The following is a 27,133-nucleotide window of genomic DNA, read 5'->3' as shown; positions in this document are numbered from 1 at the left end:
AAGTTATTTTCATAGGTATTATGCAGCATACCATAGGTAAAATGGGATCTTTTATTGGAAATATGGTAATGTATTGCTCCATGCACCTGTTTACTATACCAGATTTTTGCTCAGATTCGTCATGCGTTTTAATTTCTACATTTTTTCTTCCTCCCTCCTCCCTTTTTAGGATTTGATGAGTTTCACTTGTCCATCCATAGTGACATGTCCAGTATAGTAAAAGCCATGGCATCTCCAGAGTCTGGCCTTGAGGTCAGGGACAGGATGTGGCTGAAAATTACAATACCCAATGCCTTCATAGGTGAGTGAGAAAGCAAGATAAAGTGTTACACATTTGCTTTAATTTCTTTTTGAAACTAACATGCAAATTGTGGTGGTCTCATGGTAGTGTGAATGAAAAATTAAAATATTGAGTTGTGTGAGCAGCATGCATAGTGATCTTTGGAAATCTGAAGTATAGCTAAAGTATATCTACATGTTGTATCTGTCAGAGCTTAATGTACAGACATTTTGGTGGTTTCAACATATGCTCATCATCTTTGGCATGATTAGTTATCCAAAGATAGTAGCGCACACTCCACCTAACTAATGCTTTCAGCAAACTGGCTAAATGCAGAAATATAAAGGAAATGGCTGCTTAGATGTGCATGTGCATAATTCTGTGATATTGTTTTGAAAACTTGTGATGAGGTTCATTTTTGTGTCCAAATTAAAAATTTCAGCAACTGTTCTCATTTGAGGCACACAGCCTAACACTTTTATACTGTTATAAGGTCTACAAAGCAGGAACAACATAATTTTAAGTCTTGGACCCTTGCAGTGCTTTCACTGAAATGTAATACCAAGCCAGGCATGGATCTGTAGTGGTCAGAGGAAGCCACATAATTGAAGGGGTGGAGATTGTCACATGGGGTATACTTGCTGTGAAATGTATGAGCTAAGGGAACAAGCTTTTATTTAGTGTTCATCACTGTAGCAGTAGCACGTCATCTTCTTATTAGTCATCTGATTTTTCTTCTCTAGTAAGAAATCAGTGTTGTGGTCTTATGTAGTTCAGGTTATATGTGTAGCAAGAGATAACATTCCAAAGACGTGTCTGGAGCGTTTCTCTCCAGGCCTTCACTGAAAATAGGCTGTGTCCTAGTTGGACTTTCCTGGTCAACAAATGTTAAATAAATTAGAATGGTTCTAACCCTTTCACAAGAAAGAATAATGTCAGTGTTAATGTCTGGAGGGTAAGAACTTAATTTCCTGGCAGAATGCGAGGATTTTGTAGTAAGACTACATCTTCCTGATGGTCACCTTTTAATAAGTATCTGGACATACAAATAAACATGGCTTCCCAATACCACTTTTGGCATCACTACAAATGGGTTTGCCTGCTTGTTCAGGCCTCCTTTATGATGTCCTTTCACTCAGGACTCCATCTTTCATACGGTCACATCACTGAAAAAAAATCGTTCACCTTTGGAGTCTTACATTTACACCAGAATTGAAGTGTCTTGCAGTTGGTTTGTTGCACTCCAGTCTAGAACACACCCCTCCTTTGGTCTTTTGGATGTTGATAGTCTTTGAAGTGAGCCGAAATGCCTTACCCTTTCCCTTTCCAGTTGTAAGTGATCAGTATCTATTTGGAGTAGAGTAATATGAGGGCTGTGGTCACTCTTTCTTTAGTCTGTGCCAAGTGGCACCATTTTTGATGTTCCATTGCATTAAGATGAATCTGTTTCAAAGAAAGCAGGCTACTTCCCCAGGCATGTTGTAGATTTTTTGAATCCCTTGTATTAAAAAAAAAATCTTAAATTTCATTCATTTGTCCCTTCTCTGATCCAGCATAATTAAATGACTTGCTTGTCTTTTCCCTCTGGCAGTGAATTACTTCAGTTTGACAGCTACAGTAACAGCATCTACAAAGATACCACTTCAACAATTTAGGCTGTCAGCTGCTTGAATTATATCACCCTATTTCAATATGTCAAGAATCAGAGAAGATGTCCTCCAAGTTCACCAGATACTAAAGTTGTAGAGAAGCTCTTCTTAGTAGAGGTATGCCATGGCTGCTTCTATAGGTAATTCCGTATGCAGAAAGAAGCTACAGCTGTCTTTTTTATATATAGAGCTTAGATGAAAAAAACATTTTTTTATAGTGAAAGTGTACTATGGCTAAGATGCCCTGGATATTATTGAGAGCTTGCAGAAGTGTGGTGAAACTGATAGCACACAAGCCTTCACATTTGTTGTGCAAATGAGTTGAGCGTCACCAGAAGACATTGAAGTACTGAAACCTTGTCATCCCCCACATCATCCAAGTGAGCTGAAGTGGTTATTCAATTCAGGATGCAAGTTTTCCCATGAGGAAGACCATCATAGTGTCCAGTGAATGTGAAACAACATAAAATATTGACACTATAGATAATCCAGGAACACAGAAGGCTTTTAAGCTGTGTCTGACGTGCGCATATTTAGTGTGGGATGCTGCACTTCAGACAGTGTTAACACCATGAGTGTTTACTGTTTTTTAGTACTGATGCTAATTCACCGTCAGTAGGATCTAACCATGTTCTTGTAGATGAATGATTAACAGCCCTGGTTCTAGTATTAGTGCACTTACATCATTTGGAGCAAATTGTCCATTTAGCCAGAAGACCATGCAGCTCATTAGTGCTTTCTTGGACTCTAGTGCCACAGGGCCTTCTTTACAGTCAAAATCTAGAATTGACGGACTTAGCATAGTGGTTATACCACAAGTGCAGTGGTTGGTCTTAATGCCATCTTGCATTTGCTAGATTTGATGGTAAACTTAAATATAATACACATCGGTGCTTGTCTGTTGTTGATCACTTGTTACTAGTGTTTATAGCTCTTGGTGTTGGTATATATAGTTAGCAGGGGGTGTGGGGGGCACAGCCCCCCACATGAGGGGTGCAGGGGGGCTTGTCTCTGCATTAAAAATGTGTTCAGTATTTTTTGGAATTCAGTCTTTTGGTTTGTCAGTCTTCTGAAGTAGATATATATATATATATATATATATATATATATATATATATATATATATATATATTCAATTTAAACTTCCTTAAAACTAATTAAGACCCAACATGTCAAAAGATGGAAAAAACTGCACTCGGAGACTGAACTGTTTCTTAGCGCTTTCGTCCGTTTATTGTTTAATCGAACTTCTTCAGAGTAAAGTATGTGTATATATGTGTGTGTGTGTGTGTGTATTTAGGTGGAGATCAAGGTAGGTAGGAAAATCTGTTACAGTATATAAAGCAGGTCAGAAAAATCAGTAAATCATGAATGCGTATAAGGCTCATAATAAAAAGCAATAAGTCAAGTTAAAACATGTCCCCCTTTCCCTTAGTGTATCCATTAAATTGCACTTCTAGGGAACTTAATCGTGGATTCTGCAGTAAACCCAATTTAAGTAGTTTACTTGATTAAATCCAGAAGTTCTTCCCCGTGGTTAATGTAAAGTATCTCATAATGTTGAAGAAATTGGTCTAATAACTGAAAAAATTTACCAAAGCTTGCTGTAGTGGAGTCTTCTTATTAGCAGTTTATAAACTTCCAGCCAGAAGGTTGCTTTGAATTTTCAAAGGTTTTTCTCTGTGGTGTAAGTAAAATGTATCCTTGAGTACTAAAAGGATGTCCCAGATCGGACAAAAAAAACACACGAGTTTACTATCAGTCCGTCTTCCTAAGTTCAAATAAGAAAAACATTTAGGTAGAAAACTGTCAATCCAGAAAATAGCTTCACGTAATTCAGAATTTCTTTACAGTGAATTAAGTGAAATATCTCATTAGGTAATATAAAAATTACCCAACATCAGGAAAAAAAAACAATAACAAGTTTATTAAAAAATCAGTTTTCTTTAATTTTGCTAAAATGCATTCAGGCAGATAAGAGTTTCTCACTGCTGTAGCATAGTGCATTTGCGGAATATGTGGGCATGTTTATCATCATGTCATCATTGGTTCAGGTAATAGTAAAAGTAAAGTAAAGAGTTTGACGGTTATGTAGAAAGTTTCCAAACAAATGATAACAAAATGTGGTGTTCAGTTTAGGGTTAACTAGTTGTATAAAATAAAATAAAAAATCCCTAAATTTAGAATTAGACGCATTATACTCATCATCATTTTTCGGCTGTTCCCGTTAGGGGTTGCCACAGCGGATCATCTGTTTCCATTTCTTCCTATCCTCTGCATCTTGCTCTGTCACACCCAACCACCTGCATGTCCTCTCTCACCACATCCATAAACCTTATCTTAGGCCTTCCTCTTTTCCTGTTACCTGGTAGCTTCATCCTTAGCAACTTTTTCCCAATATACTCAGCATCCATCCTCAGCACATGTCCAAACCAACGTAATCTTGCCTCTCTGGCTTTGTCTCCAAACCATCAAACCTGGGCTGACCCTCTAATATACTTATTCCTAATCCTGTCCACCCTCGTCACACCCAGTGCAAATCTTAACATCTTTAACTTTGCCTCATCCAGCTCTAACTCCTGCCTTTTTGTCACTGCCAGTGTTTCCAACCCATATAACATAGCTGGTCTCACTACCCTCTTGTAGACCTTCCCTTTCACTCTTACTGGTACTCGTCTTGTCACAAATCACTCCTGAAACTCTTCTCCACCCACTCCATCCTGCCTGTACTCTCTTCTTCACCTCTCTTCCACACTCACCATTACTCTGAACTATTGATCCCAAGTATTTAAACTCATCCACCTTTGGCACCTCTACTCCTTGCATCCTCACCATTCCTCTCTCCTCCCTCTCATTCACACACACATATATTCTGTCATAGTCCTGCTGACCTTCATTCCTCTTCTCTCTAGAGCATAGCTCCATCTCTCCAGGGTCCCCTCCACCTGTTCCCTACTCTCACTGCAGATCACAATGTCATCTGCAAACATCATAGTCCACGGGGACTCCTGTCTGATCTTGTCTGTCAACCTGTCCATCACCATTGCAAATAAGAAAGGGCTCAGAGCTGATCCTTGATGTAATCCCACCTCCACCTTAAACGCATCTGTCGCTCCCACCGCAGACCTCACCGCTGTCACACTACCCTCGTATATATCCTGTACCACTCTTACATACTTCTCTGACACTCCCGACTTCCTCATACAATACCACAAGTCCTCTCTAGGCACCCTGTCATATGCTGTCTCTAAGTCTACAAAAACACAATGCAACTCCTTCTGACCTTCTCTGTACTTCTCCATCAACACTCTCAGAGCAAACATTGCATCTGTAGTGCTGTTTCCCAGCATGAAACCATACTGTTGATCACTAATCATCACGTTCCTTCTTAACCTAGCTTCCACTACTCTTTCCCATAACTTCATGCTGTGACTGATCAATTTAATCCCTCCGTAGTTACTACAGCTCTGCACGTTACCTTTATTCTTAAAAATTGGTACCAAAATACTTTTTCTTCATTCCTCAAGCATCCTCTCACTTTCTAAAATTTCATTAAACAATCTGGTTAAAAACTCCACTGCCATTTCACCTAAACATCTCCTTGCTTCTACAGGTATGTCATCTGGACCAACAGCCTTTCCATTCTTCATCCTCTTCATAGCTATCCTTACTTCCTCCTTGCTAATCCATTGCTCTTAATGATTTACTATCCCCACATCATCCAACCTTCTCTCCCTCTCATTCTCTTCATTCATCAACCCCTCAAAGTACTCTTTCCATCTGCTCAACACACTCTCCTCGCTTGTGAGTATGTTTCCCTCATTATCCTTTATCATCTTTACCTGCTGCACATCTTTCCTAGCTCAGTCCCTCTGTCTAGCCAGATCCTTTTCTCCCTTCTTAGTGTCCAACCTTTCATACAACTCTTCATATGCCTTATCCTTAGCCACCTCTCTCTTTGCCATGCACCTCATTTCCTTATACTCCTGTCTACCTTCTTCATCTCTCTAACAATACCACTTCTTCTTCGCCAACTTCTTTCTCTGTATACTCTCCTGTATATCCTCATTCCACCACCATGTCTCCTTGTCGTTCTTCCTCTGTCCAGATGTCATACCAAACACCTTTCTAGCCGTCTCCCTTACTAGCTCTGCTGTAGTTACCCAGCTGTTTGGTAACTTTTCACTGCCAGCCAGTGCCTGTCTTTAACTCTTCCCTGAACTCCACCTCACAATTACCCTTTTTCAATTTCCACCATTTGATCGTTGGTGCTGCCCTCACACTCCTCCTCCTCTTCTTGATCATCAACGTTATCCTACAAACCACCATCCTATGCAGCCTAACTACACTTTCCCTGGTCACCACTTTACAGTCTCCAATCTCCTTCAAACTGGCCCTTCTACACAAGATATAATCCACCTGTGTGCATCTTCCTCCACTCTTGTATGTCACCACAGCCATGTCCATCCTTTTCGCAAAATCCACTACCATCAGACCTTCTGCATTCCTTTGTTTAACACCATACCTACCCATCACTTCCTCATCCCCTCTGGTTCCCTTCACCAACATGCCCATTGAAATCTGCTCCTATCACCACTCTCTCACCCTTGGGTACAGTCATCACCACTTCATCCAACTCGCTCCAAAATTTTTCTTTCTCATCCATCGCACACCCAACATGTGGAGCATATGCACGAACAACATTCATCATTACACCATCAACTTCCAGCTTCATAAACATCACTCTGTCCGACACTCTCTTCACCTCCAAAACAGTCTTAGCATACTGTTCCTTCAGGATAACTTCTACGCCATTTCTCCTCCCATCCACACCATGATAAAAAATTTGAACCTACTTCCGATACACCTAGCCTTACTCCCCTTCCATCTGATCTCTTGCACACACAATATACCAACCTTCCTTCTGTCCATCGTATCGGCTAGCTCTCTCCCTATACCAGTCATACTGCCAACATTCAAAGTTCCGACCCTCACTACCACAGTTCTAGCCTTTCTCCTCTCTTCCTGCCTTCGACCATGCCATCCCCTTCTTCTCCTCCTTCGGCCAACAGTAGCCCAATTTCCGCCAGCACTCTGTTGGCTAACAGTACTGGTGGCAGTTGTTATTAACCCGGGCCTCGACCAATCCGGTATGTAAATATTTACTGCTGTCCGCATGAATGATTTGGCGAGGTTTTACGCCAGATGCCCTTCCTGATGCAACCCTCCCCATTTATCCGGGCTTGAGACTGGCACAAAGAAATGCACTGGCTTGTGCATCCTCAGTGGCTGGGTTAATTAGACACATTATACTATTAAATTAAAATAAAAGTCAGCCCATGTTATTAACCTAAATCCTAGCAGTGAAAGCATTAGAAGGTTGTCTTTAAACCGACTTGTTAATATTACAGAAGTTCCCGTGTAAACAAAACTCTTATGAATTACAGTTTATGCAGTCAAAAAAAAAACAAAAATCCCTGTTAGGCTAAAACTTTAAATAATTATAACAAGTATGTAAATATCTGGGGCAGGTTAAGTATTCGCTGCATAGTTTATGTGAAGACATTTAAACATTAAATAACCCACGTTAAACAGGTAGGTGGACATGGAACTAATCAAATATTGGGAAATGGGCAGTATGGGCATTGAAAAATAATCAGAATGTTTAAATAACTTAGTCAAAACAGGAGGATATTTAAAGTAATTACCGAATGCCTGCTGGAGTAGCTCCAAAATGTCATTCTCCGTTAATGGAAAAACGTCATAAAGAAGGGGCAGGTGGCCAAGAGTACAAAGCTTAACGAAACACTGCTACAGACCACCCTCCCAAACCCAGGAACCCCACTCGGCCTTCCTGAGAACACTGGAAAATATGAAGGTCTCTCCAAACACCATTATATTGGGCAACTTCAACTACCCAAACATAGACTGGGAGCATTACTCTAGCTCCAGCACCCTAGCCCAAAGGTTCCTAGAATTTATAAACTCAAATGCTATGGAGCAACTTGTTACCACTCCCACAAGAGGGGAAAACATACTGGACCTGATCATCACCAACATGGGGACTCTATGCTCTAGACTAGAAGTGTATCCCTCACTGGTAAGATCAGACCATGAACTAATCTCACTGGATATTCACATCCCGACCCCACCCCCTGCCCAGAAAACCACAGTGAAAAACTTCTCTAAAGCAAATTTCACACTCCTCAAAACCGAGGTGGAATCCTTCAAAGCCCCCGGGCCTGTGGAAAATACGGCCCAGACCGCAGAATCCTTTATAAACGCATTCTGTGAACACCTTCAGGAATGCATGGATCATGCAATCCCAAATAAAACCAAGACCCAATCCTCCAAAGGCAGACGTCCTGTCTGGTGGACCCCAGCCATAAACAAACTATACAATAGAAGGAGGAAGCTACTACATGATAGAGCAAAATCCCAAAAGGGAAGGCATCTCTGATGAGTATTAGCAAAAAACTATGGGCACTCATAAAATCGTCTAAGGCCAGCTTTGAGAGAAAAATTGCACAGGACACTAAGGATAATCACAAGGCTTTCTTTAGTTATGTTAGGAACCTGGGTGGGAATTCCCAGATATGCTCAGAATTAGTCCAAAATGACAAAAAATACACCGAACCCACAGACATTGCCAACATCCTAGCTGACAGGTGCAGCGCAACCCCCCCCCACCAAAAGGGCGAATATCTATCCCAGCAGAGTGCTGCCCCCCTGACATCTCAGATGCTCAGGTAAGAGCCGCCCTCTCCAAAGCAAACAACACAGCATCAATGGGACCAGATGGTGTCCTGGGCTGCGTCCTACATGAACTCCAAGAAGAGCTAAACCCAAACATAAAACTACTGTTCAATCTCAGCCTTACTACAGGATATGTCCCCAAAGAGTGGCATACAGCAACAGTGATCCCTCTCCACAAAGGTGGTGCCTCAAGGGATCCTGGAAACTATCACCCCATAAGCCTGACTAGCTTGGTCTGCAAAGCTATGGAAAGGATCATCATGGACCTCATAAATAAAGATATTGGGGACCTTATAGACACTGGATCCTACCCAGTTCGGCTTTGTTAAGGCAGATCCTGCCTCTTAAACCTGGTCAATTTCTTTGAAACAGTCACCAAGGCCATTCACGAGGGAAAGTGGTCCACACAGCCTACCTGGACCTCACAAAAGCCTTCAATACAATACCCCACTCGGGCATTATAGATAAGCTCACCAGCTTAAATATAAACCTCTATGTCACTAGATGGGTTGCAAACTGGCTCAAGGACAGAATCCACATGGTTAGAATTGCTGGAGCCATGTCAGACTCCAAACCAGTTGCAAGTGGCGTCCCACAAGGCTCGGTCCTGGGACCTCTCTTGTTCGGTATATATTTCTCGGAGGTACAGGCAAACATGGAAGGACTGTGGTTGACCAAGTTCGCAGATGACTGCAAACTGGGCGCCATAATCTACTCTCCAGCCGGCACAAGCATCCTCCAAAAGGGCCTCATAGAAACAGACAACTGGTGCCAGATCCATGGCCTCAAGCTAAATGCCAAAAAGTGTATAGTCATCCCCTTTGGCAAAAACAAAGTGCCCACAAATTACCACATAGGTGGTAATCCATTAAGTACAGAAGAACTGCTGATTGAGGGTTCAGTGTCTGTTATTCTAAAAGTGTATTAATTCTGGTTTAAGCACTTGGGCTTTCAAGCCAGTTATTTTTTACATTAAGAGGGGTTAGGTGGGCACTCTTGTTGAGGGAGAGAGGGGACTCTGCCCTTCTGAGAGCTGGGAATTTCTGGTTAAGGCTGCATAGTGCATGCAACTGTTTCTTGTTTCTTACTGAAGTAGTGCTTGTTGTGCTGTGCATAGACTGGGATTCGGCCTGCTGGATCTAGCTTTGTTTGTGTAACTTGAGCACTAATCAGACATTCTCTAAAAGTTTCAAATGGTATTTTATTACTGCTTTGTAACTTGATTTAAAGTAGTAGCTATCATTCAAGTCTTTTTGATTAAGCACTTGGGCTTCAGACCAGTTGTTTTTACATTAGAAGGTTTGTGGCAAGCACTGTGGGTGGCAGACAGGTAGCTTTTTCATCCTTCTAAGTTGGGCTGATTGAGAGCCCAGTGTCCAAAGTGTGTTCTGGTTGGTGGTTTAGGGGCTTGGGCCCAGTTATTTTACATTAAGAGGGAAGTGGTCTGCACTCTTGTGGGAAGAGGCTGGACTCTGCCCTTCTGAGCTGGGAATGGCTGTTAAAGGTTTATAGTGCCTGAATATTTGAACTGTATCTTACTGAATTGGTTTCTTGGTTTTGCTTGTTTGCTCTAGCATAGACTAGATCGCAGGCTAGCTTTGTTTGTTTTGTTGTTTGTTTTTTTGTTGTTTGTTATTTCCTTTCCATTTCCCTAATTAAATCACCATCTCTCCACTTCACTTGATCATCAGTGATATCTGCATTGCTTACTGTGTTTACTGTTTTTTTTCTTCTATTTCCTTTTTTGTTACTGTTTGTGTTTTTTGTTTTTAGTTACTTGTAACACATTGCACTCAAGTTACCCAACACTTGCACACTAAAGCAAAAGCAAAGTCAACACTAAAAATTAAAAACACTCACTTCCCCACCCCCCTCTCACATTTCACTATTTCAATTAAGTTCTTATATTTTTTAGGTCAACTTGTCCACTCGTCCCAGCTGGTGAATCTGGGGTCCAGCTCTGGGATCTGGGAATCTTGAGATGCTTATACAGACAACCCTCCTCTCCTCCCTCTCCACAAATCCCCATAAATCCTCCATGCTGCATTTAGCCAACTCTGAGAGCCAGCTCTCAAACTCACCTTCTCTGGCTCCAAGACCAGAGGACAGACAGGACAGGCCACACACACCACCACACCACACACACAAAACACCCTCACACACACATAAACAACAACAAGACACAAGACATAACACATAAACACATTAAAAAAAAACCTAAACAAAAACAAAGAACAAAAGCAAACAAACAACCCAGACAGACACCTCTCAAGCACACACACAAAGCAAGCACATAAACAATAAACCACAAAACAACACAAGCCACAAGGCAGCCCTACACACCAAACATAACCAAACATACTTTCTGCTGATAGGACCCACCACTGACCCACACCCTCACCAGCGACCCAACAGGGTGGCAAAAGCTGCCTATCACTGCCACAAGCTAAAGCACTCATTAAACACAATCAAAAGCACTGATGTCACAGTCAAAAACATGACACAGTCATTGTCCATGCTGGTGTGACTGACTGAGACGTCCTGAAAGACACTATAGAGAAGAGACTGAGGATCACTGATTATGTAGCCCAGGCAGGCCATGACCAACCTAGCTCAGATACTCCCTTCACCATGATGATATAATGAAAAGACAGAAGAGAATCAAGATTTGCAATATGAAACGTCTGGTGTCATTCAAATGTCATCGCCAGTGTCACCTGCTGATTACTGATCTGGACCTGGCTACTGCAAGGGCATACGGGATTTGCCTGCACCTGTCACCCTTTGATTCCCCCTGTCACCTTGGCTAATGCCACCCCTCTAAGGTACCAGGATTTTCCTACAAACTAAAAATCTAAAAAACAAATTCTAAAAAAACCACAAAAAAACAAAATGGATGCCAAAAATCTAAATGCAAAAACTGGATCCAAAATGCACGTTGCATAGGCCCTTCTGCTGTAATGAACATCGATGTCTGTGCTGTAACTGAAACCTGGTTCATACCCGCTGAGTTCAGTTTTACGTCTGGGCCCACAGCCCCTCATATCATGCCTGCCCAAAAGGATCATCCATCAATAAAGGACCCACACCCACACCCATAAAAGTAACATGCACCCACACAGGAGGGCAACCACAACTAACTAACCAACCAACTGCACCACAAATTGTAGCATGGCTAACCTGGTTCTACTCTCTCAGCAAAAATGCTCTACAAATTGCTGAGGAAGCCACCACACACTTTCCTCCTCAACTCAGGGAACCCACTATGTATCTCCAAACACTATATAGACTGGGAACATTACCATATACACTATCACATTACAACACTCTAACTGTTCATAAATAGACTGGGATGATTCCTCAAGTTCACTCTCCCACACTAAGAAAAAATAGTTCATAAATGCATTCAAACATCAACAGCCAAACATCCACACACTGAGAGAATGGTCACAAGAGATCATAAATCATACACAAATCACAAAGGTGATCATCGCCCCCCACCCAAAACAAAAACCCCAGCTGAAGAACTCTAACCCAAAACTAAAGCCCACTCAAACTTGGATACCATAGTGAAAAACTTCAGCCTCTAGAAACACTACTTCGAGAACTGGTGGTATCTTGCATGGACCTCAAGCTTCCAACTCCAGGAAGCCATGGAACCAAAAAAACAACTCCACCAAGCCCTACTAAATGCCAATCCCAAATAAAACCAGGACTGCATCCACAAAGAACAAACTTCAGATAAAAAATCAACAACGCCAAAAACAAACTTTACACAAAAATAATCATAAAAAAATTACATGATAGAACAAAATAAGAAAAAGGGAAGTCACCATGATAGATCAAAAAAAAAAAAAAAAGCACTCTCAAAATCAACTAAGCAAAATTTTTTAGAGAAAAATTGCCATACAAGGAAATTTGAATCAGAAGAAAATTTCAAAGAAAAAACTCCCACATGCATTCAAAACTAGAGGGAAAGGCAACCCAGTGGAAACTCCACACTATGCTCCCAAACTTCACCCACATATACAAAACACTATCAACATCTCAAATGACAATGCTCTCCCCAAGCCCAAAACAAACAGGCACACAAGCAGCCTCTGTCCTCTCTCAACAGCGCAGGTGAGCTAAATGATCTAAAGCAAAACCGCACATAAGGCGACCGAAAAATGTGCGGTGGGTGTCTGCACAGGTGTGAAAATGAAACCAACACAACATAAAGGGCCACCGTTAAAAAGCCTAACCACTACCCGCCCAGTGAGGAGAATCGCGGGCTACAGCAGTCTAGTCTGCAGCGGTCCCCTAGATCATAATGGATTACCGCCCCAAGGTAATTAGGCGTCCACTCTAAGAAGCGGTGGAGAGGCAAGGCAATGGAGCTCTAGAACAATAAGGACTTGCAGTCAGACGACCCGAGCTCCCTTGTTGATGTTGATTGAGAACATCATATCATACCATGGTGGACTCACATTGCTTGTCACCCAGTTTACCTTTGTGAAAGGTTGGAAAACAAGTCCACCACATTGACCTTGAAGATTTCAGCTTGTGTCAACCCCAATGTCACGAGTAGGAGACCAAACCTCGGTTAGGTAAAAAACACGCTTGCTATGATGGCAAGGAGCCAAAACCACTGTGGAACATAAGGGCGTTAGAGTTGAACTACCTTGGCAGTTATAGAATGAAGTACAACAAGTGGTGTCCCACAGGCAGACAAAGTTTGCTCAGATGGGCAAGACTCACCCCATGTTAGAATTGACATGGAACATGTTCAGTCAGCAGGCGGGAAAAGACTCTCATTGGGACAAATAAGGCATCAGACTGGGGGCAAACTCCAAGAAGGACATCAGGGGGAAAATGACCTAGAGTGCAGCTGACAAAAATGGCAGCCATGGAAGGGGAGAAGCCTCCAAGATGAACTGAAGTCAAGGCAAGTGTGCCATTTCGCCATACAAAAACAAGCACCATAGGTGGGATTTCATTGTTGGGGGACCAGCTGACCATGGCCCTTCTTTTGACCAGATCACAGACTTGACTATCAGGGAAGACATCACCTTCTAGGACAATGACTTAGACTACGTGATCCAATACTCCATTTGATGATTCTCTGATCTCTTCACAGGTTAAAGTTCAGGACTAGAATGATAATCTTTCCAATTCGCGTCATTCGCATCCACATCTGTCAGATGTTGCCCAATTGATGATGCCACACCCGGCCCACCAAACAAGACTCAAAAAGAGTACAAATGTGCCTGATTGAACAGCTCACAGGACATCTATGGGCAGAAAATTCTGCCAGAATGCAAAATCCATAGAAAAGATTGTCATATGTCTGAAAATGGCTCCATGTCAGCTACAACTGGAGCCCTTACAAAAAAACTCAACAAAACCACTATCCCCTATATAGAAACACACTAAAGGCAGAAAGGATGGATTATTGTTCACTTTCTGCTGGGATCTCCTGGACTACGATATAAATAGGGAGTGGTGAGTGAGAGATCACTCGTGACAGAGATACCATGCTGTGGAGAGCGTTAGAAATGGGGAGAGGCAGATATGCTGTTGAATAACTGTGGTGTGCGTGTTTATGCCACCTGTAGGATAAAAGTCACTGGAAATCTATATTTCATATATAGGGTGGTGCTGGGAAAAGCACAAAATAACTAATGGGCACAGCCTTTTTCACAAAAGGCAAACTAACTACCTAGCAACCTTGCCTTTTAAGTAATTAGGGACCTGGGGACACAAGTTGATAGCAATCTCTCATTTGACAACCACGTGGCCAAAGTGGTTAGAAAAACATTTTATAAAGCCCACCTAATCATGAAGGGATTCACATCTAGATCAGGGAGGTCATCGTGCCTCTTTACTCATCCCTCATCAGGCCCATAATTGAGTACAATGCCCTTTTGGGATGTACCTTACCAGACACCTGCAGCAACTGGAAAGACCCCAAAAGTACCTCACCAAGAGGATCAAAGGGCTCAAACAGATGCCATATGCTGCCCGGGTTAAAGAAACTCCAGCTCTACTCAGTGGCATACCACCTGCTCAGAGGTGATCTGTGCCTGACGTATAAAGCCATGTCCAACCCGGAATTAATGGACATGCTGCACCTCAGAAAATCCAAATCCCATCGAGCTACGCGCTCGAGAGACTTGAACCTCAGCAGTGAAATAAATAGGACATGCTGGAGGGACAGATTCATAACCCAGAGGCTCCCTTCACTCTGGAATAAAATCCCAGTCCAGGTTAGGCAGAGTCTCTCATTGACTCTCTTCAAGAGGAATCTTGATGAGTGGATGGGAGATCGTAAGTTAACCCCGGGTATCACTTCTGCGTCACTGTTAGACAGAGGCACAGTATACTAACCTCGAAAAAGGGCATAGCAAAATTAATTTAAAATGGGTGGCGAAAGACAAATACACTCTGGCTAGGCTTATAAATGCCCTAGGGCAGATAGCCTAGTATGAACCTATGAACCTATAAGAGTAGCTAAAATTCTAATTATTGTCTTTGAAACCTACAATATGGCATGTGCACGCCAGTAATGTCACAAAATAAAATGATGGCCAGGAAGTCCTACTGATTGGAAGAACAACTCACTGTAAGAACTTAGCGTCCTTAAATAGGGACGGATACAACTAAACCAAAGTACTGGTTCTGAAAGCGCTTTCGCTAGCATTTTGTCAGATTTGCCTAAATAGGGGGAAAATTTTTTTTCAAAAAAGGGAAACGAAAATGATACTAGAGTAAAGAATAAAATTAAAATAAAATGATCGGTCATCATAAAGTAGGGCAGAAAAAACAGTGGAAGTGCTCGAAGGAGACTGGGAGAGGGCGGAGGGAGGGGGAGGGACCAGATTGGTATGATAGAATGAAACTTTGACAGGGGATGTTAACAGGATACCTCCCAGAAAGCATACAACAAAACTAGGTGGCTGTAAGGGAAGGGAGAAAATGACTAGTTCAGGCTGCAAAGGTTCTGTGAAACAGGCTGCAAAGGTTCTGTGAAACACAAAGGAAGAAAGAGTCAGAGATTACAAGGAAATTACTGAGCCAAATAGTTTGTGATATGCATAGACAATAACTGAGAGGAAAACCTAGCTGTGCAAATATGTAGTGGGAATTTAAAAATAAAAATAACACAACAAAAGAAACAAAGAGAGGATCATGTATGATTTGAAAACAGAAGTGTGTAGAGGGATCGGCTGCGTAGGTATTGTACATCATTAAAGAAGGGACTAGTCCGATTAAGCAAGAAGTTAAAATGCTGAATAAACTGTGCTACCAATCTCCATATATGGGAAGCAAAACGGCTGCATGACCACAAACTGGGAGTACCAAATATTAAAACAAAAAAAAAAAAAAAAAACAACCCAGCAGAAGCAATGGACTCCAGTAAATTCCAATAAAAACATCTTTAATAAAACAAGAGATGTAAGCACTTTCATATTGTTAAACAATACTTCATCAGATATATTAAAATCAGGCAAGTCAATAGTATATACTGTTCAAACCTTCTAAGTTAACCAATCAAAACTACACAAGGATCCCTCCAAGAATAGCATTTAAAGAAATCAGACCCATTTTTGGCCTGTTACCGATGTAGCCTTCTGTTTTTCAACACTGGCTTAACGGGGACCCAGTCATTGAGCCCTGAGACTCTGTGCGTCTCTAGGCGCAAAATCCACTGAAGTTCTATCCCTTCTGTATCATTGACAGTGTCACCCATCCGAATATTTTCGAATTGTACGTGTAATACTTGGAACAAGGAACTATGTGTGGGGCCACATGAAAGGGTAAAGATGTCCTTTTCTTGTACAATAAACATGATCCCTGATCCTGTCTCTTAACCGTTTATTGGACTTACCCACATAAAATTTAAAACATACAACGCAGTGTGCCACATGTACAACATTACAGGTATTGCAGTCTGCTTTTACTCTCAATTGCCATAGATGGTAGGTATCAGGATGTCGAAAAAACCTAGAGGTATCTACATATAAACAAAATGCACAATTGCAACATTTGTAGGTGCCTGTCTCTAAAGAGTCAACAGTTTGATGGAGTCCAGGGTAACATAGTTGTTGCTTAAGATTTTTACTGTTACGATAAACAAACTTGGGGTGTTTGCCCACAAGGTCACGGGTTTTATCATCAACAGTTAGGATATGTCAGTTTCTACTGATTATATCCATGACTTGCCCAGTATCTTGTGGGTAAGGTAGTACCACTGGGATACTGGACTCAATCATTCTACTTCCTTTCGAACATCTGTTACTGTCAGAAAAATAAGGTTAACCATGTCCTTCTCTTTCATTCATGACTTTCAAATATGCCTTTTCAATCTCTCCTCTATTATAACCTCATCCAGTAAACGCATATTTAAGTTGTTCAAGTTCTGCAAGAAAATCAGAGGTTTCACATGATTGTCATGAAACCCTAAATGCTTGACTCTCTATAATGTTATGAAACATATGGGGATGGATGTATACCATCTCTGTAGAGAAAAGTTGGATGGTAGCATTCTTTCCTGTGTAACCTGAGAGGCCATGGCTTGTTTTAACCCTAGTAACATCCAAGTAGTCGATCTCCTTATCTGAACTGTTTGAAGTAAATTTAAGAAAGAAAGAAACTGCTGTTATTAAGAACATTTACAAATTGTAGCAGTTCTTCCTTCTTCCCTTTCCAGCAAATAAACAGGTCATCGACAAAACGCCGATAAAACCGTACCAGACCATCATCACTCTGTTCTGTGTGTTCAGATTCCCATTGCTTCATAACTGAATTAGCGTATGAATTGTCACAGCTAGTGTCCATAGCTACACCAGCTGTTTGCCAGTAACATACTTTATCAAACAAGAATATATTGTGTTCTAGGACCAATTCTAGAAGCATACAAATGAAATCAACATGCTGCATATCATACTTTCCAGACCTCAATAAGCATGCTTTAACCATGGATATACCTAGTTGATTGGGAATATATGTGAAGAGTGATATGACATCAAGAGTTACCAATAAATCAAAGCCATTGAATTTGTTGGTAACCTTAAATAAATCACGTAAAAAATGTTCAGTATCTTTAAGTACTACTGGGTAGTCATCCAGTACTACTGTAAGTTGTTTATCCAAGTATATGGATATTGGCTCGGTGAGCCATCCTGCACCTGATACAGTAGGTCTAAATTTAGGTTGGATGGGATTCTTGTGTATTTTGGGTTAACCATACACTTGAGGAATACGTGGCGTAAAAACCACAAAAAACTCATACAACTCTTTTGACATAAGACCTGTGCATAAACTTTCATCCAAAACATTAATAATACTTTTTCATCATATCATAAACAATCTTTGTAGGTACAATCTTGTATACATCTACCTCAGATAACATTGTCCATATACTTGGATAAACAACTTAGGGTAGTACTGAATGACTTTGAACACAATATATTCTTGTTTGATAACGTATGTTATTGGCAAACAACTGGTGTAGCTATGGACACTAGCTGTGCCAATTCATACGCTAATTTAGTTATGATGCAATGGGAATTTGAACACGTAGAACAGGGTGATGATTGTCCGGTACGGTTTTATCGTGTTTTGTCGATGACCTGTTTATTTGTTGGAAAAGAAAGAAGGAAGAACTGCTACAATTTGTAAGTGTTGTTAATAACAGCAGTTCCTTTCTTAAATTTCCTTCAAATAGTTCAGATAAGGAGATCGACTACTTGGATGTTACTATTGTTAAAACAGGCCATGGCCTCTCTACTAGGTTTCATAGGAAAGAATGCTACCATCCAACTTTCCTCTACAGAGATAGTATGCAGCCACCCCCATATATTTTATTTTATTTATTTATTTATTTATTTTACATTTGTTGACCGGGATAGTCCGACAGGAATCATGTCTATTTTCAGCGGATGCCCGGGGAGAAGAGCTCCAAAACAAACAACAACATTAAAACAATGAAGAAATTTACAGATTTGATATGTACAAAGAATGTAAAAGTAAGTTCTCAGGTTAGAGTTTCCCCCAGGTTACAGTCAGGGGAAATAGTTTGCAGTAAATTGACTAGTAATTAACATTTAAGATGAGAGTTAGCCAGGCTTGTTACAGTGGCAAAGCCAGTTTAGAGCTAGATGTAGTTTGTCTGGTTTTAAATTGGGTCAAGGAGGAGAGCAGTGTAATATCAGCTGGGAGTGGGTTCCAAACTCTACCAACAGAGTTTGCAAAGAGGGAGTCCCCGGCTACATTTAGTTTTGATAGTCTGAATTAGTAGTTTGTTTGAGGAGCGAAGCAGTCTTGGATTGTTTTAGGGGGTGATAATATTCTTAAGAGCTGGTGTATTATCTGGCTTATGGAGGATTTTCTTGGCCACAGTTAGAAGGTTAAATTGGATAAGACTGGGAAGTTCTAGCCACTCAATAAGGTTGATGCAGTGGTGTGTTCTAAAAGGCAGACCTGTGGCAAACCTGGCAATGTGACTGTAACATGTAGACAGTCTGTTAAGTACAGACTTGTTTAGATTAGAGAGAAGGTGGGGAAGCATATAGAAGTGCTGAGAGTCAGTGAGAGCGGGCTATGATGATCTTAGCTGGAGGGGTTAAGAAGGCTTTAATTCTGTATAGTGACCCAAGTTTTTTATTGACAGTCTTGATCAATTGGTTTACCTGTAGGTCAAATTTTAAGTTATTATCAATAATGATGCCTAGTAATTTTGTTGAAGTGTCAGGGGAGATTATTGTCCCATCTTTTGCATTTATGGTCAAGGTAAAAGCAGTGGACCTTTGTGTGGGTGAGAATAGCAGCATTTTAGTTTTTTTGGGATTTAGTAACAATCGACATTCAGAGAGTCAGTTTTCTATAGTATAAAAGGTGGACTGGGTAGCAGATCTCAAGTCTGCAGGAGATGAAGCTGAACAAATCAGGGTGGAGTCATCAGCATACTGGATACAGCTGATATTAGGGATGACCGTATGTAGGTCGTTAATAAAGATGGAAAACAGTAGGGGCCCTAATATGGAGCCTTGTGGGACACCAAGGGTATTCGGTAATAGTTTAGAGAGCTTATTATGCCAGAGAACAGCCTGATGCCTCCCACTGAGGTAGGATTTAAATCTTCGAAGGGCTTTAGAATCTAGGCAGCAAGTCTACAGGCTGTGAATCAATAGATGATGATCCACCATATCAAATGTCTTGGAAAGATCCAAGAAGAGGGCTGAGGATATTTGATTATTGTTATGGTTCTTATTAATGGTATTGGTAAAAGCTAGCAGGGCGAGGTCGTGCTTTGATTTGGACGGAAGCCATGTTGTGTATCAAGCAAGAGGTGATTCTGGATTAGGTGGTGCATGAGTTGTTTGTGTATACATTTTTTCGTGATCTTTGCAAGTGGAGAAAGTATAGCTATCGGTCTGTAGTTGGAGAATTCAGTGGAGGGAACCTCCTTTATGTAGTGGGATAACATAGGATGTTTTCCAAATGGTAGGAATTTTAGCCTCGGCTATGGTATGATTAATTAGTATTGAAACTGGATAAGCAATAGCATCAGCTGATTTTTGAAGGTATTCGGCAGGGAGTTGGTCAGCTGAGAGAGTGGTGGGTTTTAATTTTTTGATTAAGGTGCAAATAAATGATGTGGACACTGAAAGCTGAAAGAAAATGAGTTTATATGGGTGGTTCTATCAGGGCCAAGAGAGCTAGAAGGTAATTGGCTAGCCAGAGCTTGAATTGTCTCGGTAAAGAAATAATTAAAACTGTCCGAGACATCCTCAGGGGATTTATCAGTGGTAGCAGCGAGGATAGGGGTGGAAGTTTTACCAGGATGAAGCAGATTATTCAGACCTGCCCAGAACTTCTGAGGGTTGTTCCGGTTGACTGTCTGTAAATTATAGTAGTATTGTTTTTTGTCTTGTAAGATTTTTACTTCAAAGGAGACCATTTTGTGGTCTGATCTTACCAGGGAAGGCATTACAGGGGGTGTGCAGCACTCTCCCATATTAGTGAGGACCAGATCCAGGATGGTTGCACCCCTAGTTGCTGTACTGACTATCTGGTCCAGGGAGTTTGTGTTTACAAAATCCAGGAATCTCTGTGCACATATGTTTGATGTCATATAGGATTCCCATTTAATAGTGGGGTAATTAAAGTCACCCATGAATATGGTATTGGGCTGGATGGTTAGTGTTTCTAATAAGTTTAAATACATGGTATGGGTTTCCTGGGTCATAGAGGGGACCTATAGCTTGCAAGGAAGTGGTATTGGATTTTACCTATTGTGGTCTGAACATAGAGCAGCTCAAGTGCATTGTCCTTTTTGACCAGCCTTGAAGTATATTTTTTTTATGTAAACAGAGACACCTCCACCTTTAGTTCCTGCCTGTGACGTAGCTGGTCTAAATGTGTGGAAGGCATTATAACCCTGCACTTGTTGGTATGCTGTCCGCGGCTTTAAACCACATCTCTGAGACTGCACAGACATCAGCACTCTCTAGGGTAGAGAGCTTCCAGGGAGTGGAGTTTTTATTTTGTTTAGGCTCCTAGCATTGAGCAGTAATACCTTTTAGATTTTCTTGGTTTTGATTTCATATGTCAGAAGTACTTTCAGTTTGGCATTGCCTAAAAAAAGGCACTATGGGGGAAGACAGTGTTTTAGCTAATATTCGAAAGCCTAGAGGGGAGAGGTGCAGACCATCCTTGGCAAAGCAGCGTGGTCTGTTGACCATCTCCTTCCATGCTGACAAATATTGCACCCTCTTAGAATGACACCAGAAACTAAGGCAATTATTGAAGTCAGTCATATTTTGTTCTTATTGTGGCATTGTCCTTGGATTACTATATCTGGTTTTCTCTCATGTATTTTTAAACTATTGCTAGTGGGTAATCCCATGTGGTATAAACTTTATCATTCTCTCTAATTTTTTTTTTTGGTTCATATTTCCAATGCTTTTCAGTTACTTCTACACTGTAGTGTTTGCACAATCCCCAGTGCAGCAATCTTGCCACGTTATTGTGCTTTCAGTGTGCAGGCCTTTCATCACTACATCACACCCAACAACAGCCGTTTCTAATTCTGTTGTACATAACCTACATTTGTCTGTTTCTGAAGTGTTTCAGTGGACTTTGTAAACCAACATATAGGCACTCCACTATCCTGAGCCACCATTGTTAGCCTTTCATCTGTTGGTTTCAGTTAACCTCTATTTAACCTTTCCTGTGTCAAATCTTGGTCAGCATGAGGTTGTTCCATGAGATCTCTGTACTTGCCACTATATTTGTGGATTTTCCAATTTCTTTTCTTTCCATCTATGTCTTCTGTGTGTGTGTGTGTGTGTGTATATATATATATATATATATATATATATATATATATATATATATATATTAATCCAGGTAAAAGGGCTGGGAAACAACCAGAGCTAGCATCAAATCTTATGTGTCCAAAGAATATATTCATGGACTGCAAGGAAATATACGAAAAAATGTTTAATAGAGAACATACACAAACAGTAACGTTTAATAGAGAACATACACAAACAGTAACGTTTAATAGAGAACATACACAAACAGTAACGTTTAATAGAGAACATACACAAACAGTAACGTTTAATAGAAAACATACACAAACAGTAACGTTTAATAGAAAACATACACAAACGTTTTTTCGTATATTTCCTTGCAGTCCGTGAATATATTCTTTGGACACTTATAAGATTTGATGCTAGCTCTGGTTGTCTCCCAGCCCTTTTACCTGGATTATTTGCTGCATTTATTTGTTTACTGGGTGACATTTATACTGCTGAGTATTGCTTTACTCTATCTTGAGATATATTTATATTTATATATATATATATATATATATATATATATATATATATATATATATATATTTTTTTTTTTTTTTTTTTTTTGACACATTCAGATGCCGTCTGATTTGTGTATACTGGCTTGATTTCCATTCCCACTTTATTACAAATGCTTGTGCTAAACTAAACAAAGGTGTCCTCTTAGATGGCTTCTCATGTTTTAAAACTTTCACTATGTATGGATTTGATGAGATAAGTATGCAGTTCTACGATTGCAGAGCTATAAATGTAGTCAATTTCGAGGAGACCTCTACCTCCTCCTGGGTGGCGAGTATATAATCTTGGTATACACTGAATTTTCTTCATCATTTGATAAGCATGAAGCATGTTCCTTTTTTCACGTCCAATTGATCCAATTGTTTTGAGGCCAATCAATTTCATTATTAGCTTGTCTTCCTAATCATTTCTTGTTGAGATTTGTTTTTATTTTATAGCAAACCCTGCATTTATTCCCAATTGTTTTTTACACTCGCTTCTTCTCAAGTTCCTTTATGTCACATTCCTGTCTCAGCCTGATATTTTCTTGGTGCTACAGCTTTTTTTTTTTTAAATGTTGCTTTTACACATTTATCAAGACCAAATGCCATTCTCATAACATCTGAAAAAGTTTTAACGAGTCGTAGTTGTGCTTCCAACTCCACAAAAAGTAGATGTTAAGTCTTTAGTCAAGGTTGGATCTCCTGACTGAAATGACTGTTGCAGTATTCCAAACAGTTGAGTTTTCACCACTAACATCTGGCTGGGGTACCAAAGCTTAAACTTTCTCTGGAGTATTCATCCGACATATGAGCATAAATTCCCAGACTGTTTCACCTATAGCTCTAATGCAGGTCTCACACCCATCTGTGCTGCATTTTGTTAGATGTCATCTAGCAGGGGTAAGTGTGAGTGCAGTAGGCAAATTCCATACCCAGTGCCTCTTATGCCTAGGTGCCAAACATGACTGTAAGGCTTGCTCCCTTTGTCAGTCTTTTGTGCTCAAGACCCGTCTGTCTTCACTCAACACTTACTTGGAGACCCAACGACTGAAATGTCTGGCCCACTCCAAAATGGCGTATACCATACCCAGACATTCCTTCTCCTCCTAAGAAAAAGCTCAAGAGGGCTGATAGAACCTGTGGTGCATCTGAGTCTACCTCAGACCCTCCCTACTGTGACCCTGCTGGAAGCCAGTATGGTGTCGGAGGATCACATGTCCGAAGAGACTGTTGCTACCCAGAAGGGTGAACCAGGAGTCATCATTTCAGAGACACCAGAAGTCATTCTTCAGATTTTAGTTAGAGTAGAAATTCCAGGCAAACTGACTGAGGTACCACAGGGGTTGGGGCATCTACTCTTGACTCAAGTGGACATCACCCCCAAAGAAAAAGTGACAAAAGACTAAGCATGTCTCTTCACCTCCTCCTGCTCCTAGGTGGAAGGAGTGGATGGACTTTTTTCAGGGATTTCTCAAAGCCATTATGGCCCATTAACCACCACTTTTTACTGAGCCTTCTACTACTCCTCAGAAGCATACTTGTCAACCTCTTGGCACAAGAAGTCTGGGCAAAGCCAAAAATAGAGGGGGGTGGCAAAGGCCCAAAAGTAGGAACATCTTTTAAATATTACTGTTATAAACTTAGAAAATTGTTAGAATAAGAGGTGTGTTAACATACTTTTTCTGAAGGATATGGAGTCTGAAAGTCAAATGTATGTAATTTTTTAGTTACTTCAGTCCTCAATGATTTACCAGAAAACCACAAATTGTATGAGGAGTAGACTAAAAATATGAGGCAAAAATCTGGACTTTCTGCAAAGCCAGCATTAGGAAATTTGCCCTTTACCCCATTTGGTATATGTAAATAGGGAGGTGTGGGTGGCATAGCCCTCCCATCTTGGTGAGTTTGATATACTGTTGTGTGTGTGACAGTCAGTATGTTGGCCAAGTAACTCACTGCCCTGTGAAAAAGATTTGCTGATCTGAACATTTGCTGATTTATATTCGATGGACGGCCATTCACTGAAGTTAGTTTTCGATGAACTAATATAGACCCATTGCAGAACCAGTCCATGCCAGAGGATTTCAAAGCTGAGCTCATTGATTCACTCTTGGACAGAAATCTTTTGTTCAGACCACAAGCAAGTAGCCTATTCAAAGCCTACAGGAACAAGGTAAAACTATGAGACTGCAGACAAGTCCCACTTACCACTGTTCCTACATACCAGAGGAATTACCCAGCCAAACCTATTCCTTTGTTAGAAGATTTCCAAAAAAAAAAAAACTGAAAGAAACTCCAGATCTGGGAAGACCTTCCTTCTCAGATCAGCCACTGTGACTGCCTTTCAAACACCCACCTCCTTGTTCCTACCCTACCTGTCTCAGAAAGGCTCACTTATTCCATTTCAGACTGGGAAAAGATTAGCAGAGATAAATGAGTACTTATCCATAATAAAAACGGATTTACGCTATGTCCTGGAAGGAACTCCCTGTCTTGAGCAGCATCCCCCACCTCACAATCGGCTAATGCGTCTTCCTGCAATCTTTCAGGAACTACAGGTCCAAGGCATGATAGAACCAGTAGAAGCAGTGCCTCTTCAATTTGTAGGAAGGAGATTTTACTCCATACCATTCCTGATTCCAAGAAAAGGAGGACAGTGGAAGCCCATAGTGATCTGTCTTTGCTCAACACATTTCTCAAAGTGCCACCTTTCAAAATGGTCTCCCTACAGACTCTGTTGACCTTTATCCTCCCACAGGCATTCCTAATGTCTGTGTCTGAAGGATGCCTACCTACATATTTCCATCCATCCATCCTGCAGGAAATTTCTGAGGTTCTTCACTGGTTCATCTCACTTTCAGTTTACTGCTGTACTTTTTGGTTTTCTTCCACCCCTAGAGTATTCACAAGCTGCCTAGCACTTGTGATAGCCTTTTGCAATACTTAGGGAATTCAGATATTTCCCTATTTAGATAATCTGCTTCTACAGGCCTCTTTACATGAGATCTTGATACAGCACGTCTGGTTCACTCTCAACATTCTCTTGCAGTTGGGGGTTCATAGTCAGCTACAACAAATCTTCCCTCAAACCCAATCAGGACCTAGTATTCTCGGGCTGTATGATTAGACACCAAAAAGATGCAGGCCTACTTACATCAGGAAAAGGTACAAAACCTTACAGTTTTCTTATAGTCCCTAACCTCCTCCCTCAAGGCCTGTTTAGTCTGGGAGATTCTAAGAACATTCGGTTTTATGGCAGCAATCATTCCAATGTGCTTCTTTAGTCAGGGTGCAGATGAAGAAAGTTCAGTGGTACAAGAAAAATTGTATGGTTCAAACACTCCCACCCCCTAGACATACAAGTCTCCCTCATGCCTTCTCTCAAGAAGGAGATCCTGTGGTGGGCAACACAGGTGAACCTCAACCCAGGATTACCTTTAAAGGCACAGACCCCAAGTCAACAAATGTACACAGACACTCAAGATGAGACTTTGGGGGGCTTGAACAGGCACCCACAAGGTCCAGGGCCATTGGCAGTCCAGGCTCAAGGATGAACACATTAACCTGAAAGAGATTATGGCTCTCATTCAAGCCCTTCAGGTTTTTGCACACCTCTGGAAACCAGGCCCTCTTAAAGTATTCACAGACAGCACTATTGTCGTGTGCTACAAAAACAAGCAAGGAAAAAACATGTCATACCAACTATGCAAGTTGGCTGAGATTGCTTGAGAACTGGCTACCCAGAGGAACATGTCCCTTCAAGCACTATATATTGCGTCACAGGACAGTGTTCTGGCAGACTCACTAAGCAGGTCCATCGAAGACCCCCCTCAAATGAACCCTCAACTGACAGGTCTTCCTAGACAAAATCCACAAGAGGGTGGAGACATCACAGATTTATTTGCCTCGGAGAGCGGCAAGCAGTTCCCCCTATTTTGCACCAGAAGGACAGGTGCATTCTCGTTTCAGTGGACAGGGAGTTTCCTTTATCCCTTCCCTGCATTCCCTCTAATACCAAAAGTGTTACTAAAGATCCAAAAAAAAATCCTAATCGTGACTTCCTTTTGGCCAAGGCAGCATTGGTTCCCCCTTCTCTATCATTAAGCCTGGGGTATTCACCACAAACTACCACACAAAGTGGACCTCATCACATACTTCATCCTAACGTGTCATCCCTCAACCTAAGCCAATGTGTAATAGGATTCTGATCCCTTTCATACACCAGTTTTCCTAGGACATGCTTCCCAGGGTACCCATCACTCGATAGTCCTACATAGCCAAATGGAAGAGATTTTCTATGTTGTGTCATGCAATCAAACAGGACCCTGCAAAATCAGAGGTTCCTCTTGTCTTAATTTACTTGTGTGGCTCATGAAAACAGGTCTGGGATGTTCCTCTATCAAAGCCCACGTGTTAGCCATCTCTTCTTGTCTACCCCTCAGTCTGCCCATCATGTCCAGGTCTGAGTTCAAACAATTTCTGAAAGGGGTGCTACACCCAAGACCCCCAAGGAAACCTGTGCCCCACCTTGGAACCTCACCTTCATGCTAGGAAAAACTCACTGTGCCTCTGAAATTCTGCACCTGGAAAACTATCCTGTTG

At 41.1% G+C, this 27,133-nt stretch overlaps 1 protein-coding gene across 3 annotated transcripts in view; it reads left to right on the top strand.

The window, feature by feature from the left end:
• Positions 1-27,133, top strand: part of DVL3 (dishevelled segment polarity protein 3) — a 1,476,692-nt gene that overhangs the window by 1,328,124 nt on the left and 121,435 nt on the right. For all 3 annotated transcript variants that reach the window (XM_044070196.1, XM_044070195.1, XM_044070197.1), the window contains one exon: positions 170-301. In XM_044070196.1, the coding sequence (XP_043926131.1) occupies positions 170-301 (132 nt within the window). The remainder of the gene's footprint in view (positions 1-169; positions 302-27,133) is intronic.

The sequence above is a fragment of the Protopterus annectens genome, chromosome 4.part1 (assembly GCF_019279795.1).
Source record: "Protopterus annectens isolate FY-2018-M chromosome 4.part1, PAN1.0, whole genome shotgun sequence".
Taxonomy (NCBI): Eukaryota; Metazoa; Chordata; order Ceratodontiformes; family Protopteridae; genus Protopterus; species Protopterus annectens.
This window is presented reverse-complemented; position numbering and strand designations above follow the sequence as displayed.